This window comes from Montipora capricornis, chromosome 7 (assembly GCF_036669925.1).
Source record: "Montipora capricornis isolate CH-2021 chromosome 7, ASM3666992v2, whole genome shotgun sequence".
In the NCBI taxonomy this organism is placed as follows: Eukaryota; Metazoa; Cnidaria; class Anthozoa; order Scleractinia; family Acroporidae; genus Montipora; species Montipora capricornis.
The window spans coordinates 23,923,561-23,931,060 of record NC_090889.1 but is presented as its reverse complement, the minus strand read 5'-3'; the positions used below and the strand labels follow the sequence as shown (position 1 = coordinate 23,931,060).

Below are 7,500 nucleotides of genomic sequence, written 5' to 3'. Positions count from 1 at the left end.
CTCAAACCGGATTTCTTATAAGAAGGATTAAGTATACAACATAGTTTCATGAAACAGCAACGTTACGTTACGTTACGTTTACAGAATAAAGGACCAAACTGCTTAACAAGATGCACCCATTAATGTGACGTAATAAAGTAACCATGGCGACAAAAGAGCCCTCTGAAAATGCCCTATATTAAACATTTTTGGCTTTAAACACTGATTAGTGATTCCTCAAAAACGAACTAGGTAACCCTGATTTTTATTGTTATTAGCAGACTAAATAAGCCTCTCTGCCACCTTAAATTTTTCAAGATGGCTACGAATCCGCTTCAGATAAATTTCTTAACTTTGCAGAGTTTTATTTTGCAGTGTGGTACCATAACATAGCAGTTACAGAAACAGCTGGGTGGATTCAATCCTTTTTAATAGTAGTTTGTTGAAAGAATTGAAACTGGTTTGAGCCTCCTTAAACGTACAGTTAAATGCATGCTTGAATGATATTTATTGTGTACGATTTTCTATATGCACAGGTTGAAAATTAAGGAGAGTGGAAAGGGGACACTTTGTGGCATTTACCGAAACCGCCATGCATCCAATTACATGCATTTGTGGGGATATCAGGATAACCTATGGGTAGTGGTCACTTAAAGGCCTACCTTCAACCGCAAGGCTTTTCAAGCATTCGTTTTTGTTATGGAAGTTCGCGATGCTTATCGTAGCGATCTGATTGGATGAATTTCAGCTGTGGCAGGATTTTCATACGTGAAAATTGTTGCGTGGCGCACAATGCCTGTCGGTTGACAGTGGGCCTTTAACTCCAGGGAGAGATCAGCATGTAAATTCTCCTCACAATTACAATGAAATGTTAGTCAGACAAGTATTGAGAATGAAGAAAAATGATTATTAGCTTAAGATGTTTGATCTTGATATAAAACATTAAATTCTCATGACAACCCAACAAAGTAATCTATGGTACCAGTTACGAGAATTGACGTTTCGATCTTGGGAATAAAAGAACCTGTAAACAAGTTGACTGTCTTGGTGTCAACAGTCAAAAACATCCTTCAGAAATGATACATAAGGCTTTGAATTTGTGTATAACATCTCAAATAATTTTAGAATCCTTTTTCTCTCTTTTGTACGAGGCATTTGTGTAATTATTGTCAATTGTTAAGTGTCTTTCTGTTTACTTTGTTGTGAAAGCCAGTAAGTGACCTGCCTAGAATACCTATCCCATCTGTGGACTTCCATGGTTTGTGTGTGATTTGTTTATATCTACAAAGTCCAAAGTGAAAGTAGAAAGGGCCCAAATCAAATGACATTTTGATAACTGTTTTAAACCCACAAAACTTGTAATTTATTACTACAACCATAAAAGATACAATTTTACACATTTAATCATTCACTACAATACAAAAACTCACAACTTTACATAAAAATGGATACAATGTGATTAAAATTCCTCAAAATATGTCAACACTAAAACAAGTTCATCGAGTTTCAAACACATGGGAAATGTTTGCACGTGTTATGGGTTCATGGCCCCACATTAACGAAACATTGTTACACACTACAAATTTTAGTTATTTATACTGGACACCTTACGGAAAAAGCACACAGAAACAACAATTATTATTCACTTTCTAGCATAGCAGACACACAAAAAGTCAAGATAGGAACAGACGTCATAATTAAAATATCTAGGCCTATAAAGACAATTGATAGAGTAGTGAATTTGAAGGTACCGGATTCGAATAATTTTAATAATATTATAAATTTACCATAAGGAATAGGCCACTTTACAGTTGTTTGCTCAGTGACCTAGCCTATGAATGGTTGCGAGGCTGCCGGTGACCTTGTCTTGATACAGACCACATTGCTTTCATCATGTAAATTGTGTTGCTGTAATTCTAATAATATTAGTCTACATAGAAAAGCACAAAGGATTGTGTCAAAACAGGGTCACCAGCAACCCCCTATTCTTAGGCCATGTAACTTAGCTACAACTGTAAAATGGTCTACTGAATTGAATCTTGACTGAAAATCAGAAATGACTATCTCCAACCACTAGAATTACACCTTAAACTATTAAATAACAGTTCTTTAATAGTTTGTGAAAATTCAGTGAAACTGGCAAAAAAGTCAAGATAACTGAAACGTCACGAAAGCAAAGAAAGTACAGTATTGGAATCTAAACAATCAACAGTACACTGTAGTATTACTTAGCTGGCATGGAGGCAACTTGGTGTTTACAAAACTGTAAAGCCCTGTTCGTGAAATGTATTTATGCACCACTTCCCTATATATAATTTCAGTTACCTTCTGTATAGCATTTATAGTGTACCTAGCTGATTGTAAAGCATACAGTGTACAAGCCACAGGACAACTTACAAGTATTGTAGGCAAGGAACAAATTTTTTAAAGTCCATGGGAACATCTGCACACAAAAAGCCACTTATGAAATGACAACCCGCTTATTCTGAAAGCTGCCCTTTTTAATAAATATTTTTTTCAAGACAAGGAAAAACAACATTCTTTCAGGGCTCCATGTCTTGAGACCTCTTCCTTCTCAAGATAAAGAGGGACTTCTGGTACCTTAAAAATGCCACAAAAAATTTCCAGGCTTTCAACAAACATACACTAGGGACCAGTTGTTAATCTACTTTCCAAAAGTCACGGTATCTTGCTTTAAAATTATCCAGTCCTTGTAATGCTTGAACTAGAGTCAAGCTGTATAAATGCATTAAATAAAAGTGGGCAGTTACATGTAAGTTCAGGCTGATTTCCAGAGATTCAAGGCTGTGTTTTGGCGAGCATTTGGCTCTTGACGCACATCCAAATGCTGCTATTCAAATAACCTGAGGAATTGTAGTCTTGTTCTTGTTTTAGCATTTCCACTAGATCAGAGACACCACATCACTTTTGAATCCTCTCTTACTTGAATTGGGTTTACCAAGCTCCCTGTACCTATCCTCTTAGGGGACAGCATCAGGTTGGTGATTTAGTGGTAATTTTAATGTTCAATTTCTCAATACAAATATTCTCTGCAATTGGAGGAACCACAATGGCATTTTATGCGCTCTTTCTTTCTTGGCGACAGACTACTTCCACCCACTTCAGATACAGTCATCTGGTAATCGAATGTCAACTCCTCTCCAAGCATGATACGCCGGTTTGCAAAGAAAGCGATTCTTGGAATGTTAGGATCCAGTGTATCCACCCATACTGCGTATACATCTAGGTTTGGGTTGCACTAAAGGTAGCAAAACACTACAATTTATGACTTAATGTTTAACGTTGATGAAGGAGAATGGTACTTCTGTAGGTTAATTCAGCTAAGGTTTCCGTAAAGGTTAATCAAGGGACATGCACCTGGCAAATTGATCAACTGAACACATTCAGGGGTTTCAATAACTTCTGAAACAGCCGTCCATGATAGCCCATTGAAGGCGGAAGTTTGACAAGTTTATGGTAGCATTTTTAACGAAAATCAAGGCAAACTAGCCAGTGGTGTGAGGCAAGGCAGGTGACAGTATACCGCCGGTAACTGGCTCCTATTGAAACCCCTGCAAATTATTATTTTGGCCACAACTTTGCAAAGACTGTAACTTTGCAATCTGTAAGACCCTTGCCCTGGTAGGGTTTGAACCCACTTCCTATCCCTCAGCAGAAAATTGCCTTGTTCAATTGGACTGACCAGGATGCACCTCTCCCTATTAGACTAACCCTACCTTATCTCAACTAGAACTCTTACCGAATGATTGATGAAGTGTGAAATATTGCCAAACGTCTTTGCATCCAAAGTGTACAAGCATTCCCCATCATTGAAATCCAAATCAAACAAGTAGGTCTGCCCACAACTATCATAAATCTTTCCTCGCCTTTCAGCCTCCTCTTGTGTGATTGCTTCTCCGACATATTCCGTCACTAACTGATGTTTCTCGATTGGCTCCATTGTCTTGACTCCCCAGCCACATCCACTTGGAGTGCGGAATATTGCTACCTGCCGACAGAGGTAACTTTTTAACCATCTTATTTCATACAACCCTGTCTGAGAGGGTTGTGTTGCTCTATAATCAAAGCACCAGACCTAAGCTTCCAACATCCCAACTGCAAGTCCCGATAGAGCCGGTAGGCAGAGTTTTTACGGTTTATTTCTCATTCAACTTCTTAACTGCTGTTGTGAATAGCCAACTGGGCAGTTGAGATTCTCAAACCTACTGCCTTTATTCACACTTAAAGTGCCCCTGTGACCAAAAAATCAATTCTCATTTTTCTTTGGCTTTCAAAACTAGGTTAACTAAACACTAAGTGACCAAAGTTCTAAGCCTTGATTAAAAAAAACACCACTTTATTTTAACTGGAATTTTCCTATTTAATAGTCCCCCATTATAACTAACTTTAAGATCTTGAGAGCTGGATCATGGAGAAAATTATGTCAAAGGCTCACTAGTTTAATGCATGTGTACGCCACAGAATTAATATGCACCACAGGAATTTTGGGTTTTTAGACTTTTAAACTTAAGTTTTGCATGTATAATAAGCTGCATTCACATGCTAAAATTTTAAGCTAGTGAGCCTTTGACATCACTTTTCCCTGGATCCACCCCTCTGAGGTCCAATCGGTCAGTTCTGAAAGTGAGTACTGGCGGCCGTGAAATCTAGAACTTACACCCAAAGTAAACGGTTTTTGGAGAAAAATCAAAGCTCAAAAATAAGCCAGTCAGATGTTAAGGAAACACACTTTCTAAATCTGATTGATCACAGGGGCACTTTAAGGCAAATGAACATGCAACAGATGTAGTCACACTACAGACTTAAGGTGGCTTACTACTGTAACAGTTTTCCCAAGAAAAAGATCAAGATTTTGAAATACATAAAATTAAAGCAACAGGATGTCTCTTCTGAAGTGTTAAACACTGCCATTGATGAAAAACGTTATTTTACCTAACAAATAAATGCAAATAAAGGGAAAATGCTAAATATAGTGACCAAGCTCCTGGAGGGGGGTACTGGAAACTAAACATTTCAAAGGCCTTTTTCTCAAAAAGTAGTGGCATGACCCCTCCTTAAAATGCCAGGATTTCTTTAGTAATAATCATGTATAGAAACAAATAGTCAAATCTGTCTGACAGTTTTTTTCGCAAATGGCAAAAACGTTGATTTTCGTCTATTTTATCTTTAAAAAAATGTTGATGGTTTTGTCTTCATATTGTTTAAACTAATTCACAAAATTTTAACCCTGGTTGTACAGCTAGGTTTTGAGAAAACGACTTTTAAATGTCTAGTATCCAGTCCCCCCTCCAGAAACTTGGTCACCATATTTAGCATTTTCCCCTGACTTACACTTATTTGTTTGTTGCAGTGACTAACACTTCAGAAGAGACATCTTGTTGCTTTAATTTCACAGATTTCAAAATTTTGATCTTTTTCTTCGGAAAAATGTAGTAAGCCACCTTAAACCAGGTGTAAAACTGACTTGCCCATTGTCAAATTCATCTTGGGTTTCATTTTAGCCAGATGAAAATATTTGGAAAGATAATACTACTAAAATCTACCCCTTAGTCATCACAATAGTTTATGCAAACTTGAGCAACTGAATTTTTGGTGTGTAGATTCAAGATTACCTATTACTTATAATTGGTTATGTATAAGGAAAAACCCTCATTAAACTGTCTCTCTGTCCGGGGCTTCTGACTAGCATATAAAACCACAAAAGAAGATAATGACAAAACGTCCTAAATCTGTGCAAGCATAGTGTTTTTAAAAGCCAGTTCATTAGCAAAGCCAAGGCCAATCCTTGTGCCTTTTTTTCAGCCTCAACTTAAAACGTCATGACTTGCTCCTTGCCAACCATTTTCAGTACTCAACAGCTTTCATTATCATTATTTGCTGTCCTTTAAGAAGAGTTCAAGTTTAGTTTCAAGTTTAATTTTTCAGATGGAAAAGAAAATTCACAGTCATGGTTATCTGAAAAACAGGTAGAAGTAAGGAGGCTTGCCAGAAAACCATAACGCTTTAGACATCAGACGCCCTCCAAAGCAAACAATGAATTTACAGTGACACTAAGGTAACATGTTAATGATGAAGTAACAAAAATTAAAATTTTCCCTGAGATTTGCTCAAGGCCAGATGATCAAACCAGGTTTTTATTGGCATAAGAGGAAAGATTAAAGTAATGATAATTTGTGCTGCTGCATGGACTATCCTGATCGGTTGAGACATTTTTTTGGCTCAGGTAAAAACGTGTTGTTGTTCCCGCTCTGCTCTGACCTATGTGAAGACGTTTTTTTCTTATAGTTTTGTTCTGATGTCCACAACTGCGTGAATAGACTCCTTGTAACATAAAGGCCTGGGACCTTGAACTTTTACTGTAAGTTTACAACTTGTTTTGATGTGGAACATTGTAACGATGTTGCTATTTCCATTTACTTCCGGTCAATGCATGTCATTGTTGCATGGCAACAATATCTTCTCTTGACCATGCTTTGATTTGTATTGCTAACAGTGCTTACTCTCAATAACATTACATGGCGATAGTGAATGGGATTCTTCCTACGGAATCTTTGCTCAATTAGGTGGAGTCGGTTAGTACTAGTACCAAAGGCCATCCAAAGGTGAAGAAAGGGTCAGAAAATAAGAAGAGACAAAATCTCAACAAAGTTCAGCACCTCATACAAAGCAAACCACCTGCGAAAATCAATTGCAAGTTCTGTCACAAAAACCATCTTTGAAAAAGGAGCTTTGTGCAGCATGTCAGCGGAAGTATAAAGAGTGAGGTGGGATGAATCATTTTTCAGTGGCTTGTAGCAGTCTGAAGGTGAACAAACAGCAAAACATGAGGTCTGTGCACAGTGTAGAACCGGAGTTCAAAGATTTTCATTAAGTTGGACTGTGGTGTGACAATGCAATATCGTCCCAGCATATCTCTATCACCAGGTACATGATAACCCCCAAATGAAATAGCTTCAGCCTTGTCAAACTTCCATAGTCATATTTAATATTTCAGAGTTAAAACCCTTGGGTTGTGTCAAGTTTGAGACCCTGAAGCCACAGAATCTTTTCTCGTGGAGTATACTGTCCTCCTAGAAGGCCACATAGCACTCCTAGGTGCTGAGTCAGTTCAGCAGTTTCATCTCATCATGGTCAAAGCCGATGACATCATGTCACTTTTGTGTGCAGTACCTGCATAGCTGGATTTAATGAGTGAATCTCAAGATCTGTTCTCTACAAAAAGAAAGCTAGAGGAAAAGCTCCACATCAAAATTGATAAGTCTGTAGCACCACAACCACTCCCAGTCAGGAAAGTCCCCTTCGCAGTGAAAGCTAAAACAGGAACTAGAACGCTTAATGAAGACAGGAATCTTCCAACCTGTAGATGTACCCATAGAATGGATTTCCTCCGTGGTGAATGTTAAGAAGTGAATGTATTGACCCCAAACCTCTTAACGAGGCACTCTCAAGAAACCCTTACCATGTGTTGAGAAACCCTTATCATGTGTTCGTGATTGAGGA

General features: G+C 37.8%; 1 protein-coding gene across 1 annotated transcript in view; it reads right to left on the bottom strand.

Moving 5' to 3' along the window:
- Positions 1-1,364: 1,364 nt before the first annotated feature.
- LOC138056510 (histone-lysine N-methyltransferase SUV39H2-like) overlaps positions 1,365-7,500 on the bottom strand; it is a 15,196-nt gene continuing 9,060 nt past the window's right edge. Inside the window, exons 2-3 of the mRNA XM_068902327.1 lie at positions 3,740-3,988; positions 1,365-3,238 (exon numbers count right to left, since the gene is read on the bottom strand). Of these exons, the coding sequence (XP_068758428.1) occupies positions 3,014-3,238; positions 3,740-3,988 (474 nt within the window). The 3' untranslated portion in view covers positions 1,365-3,013. The remainder of the gene's footprint in view (positions 3,239-3,739; positions 3,989-7,500) is intronic.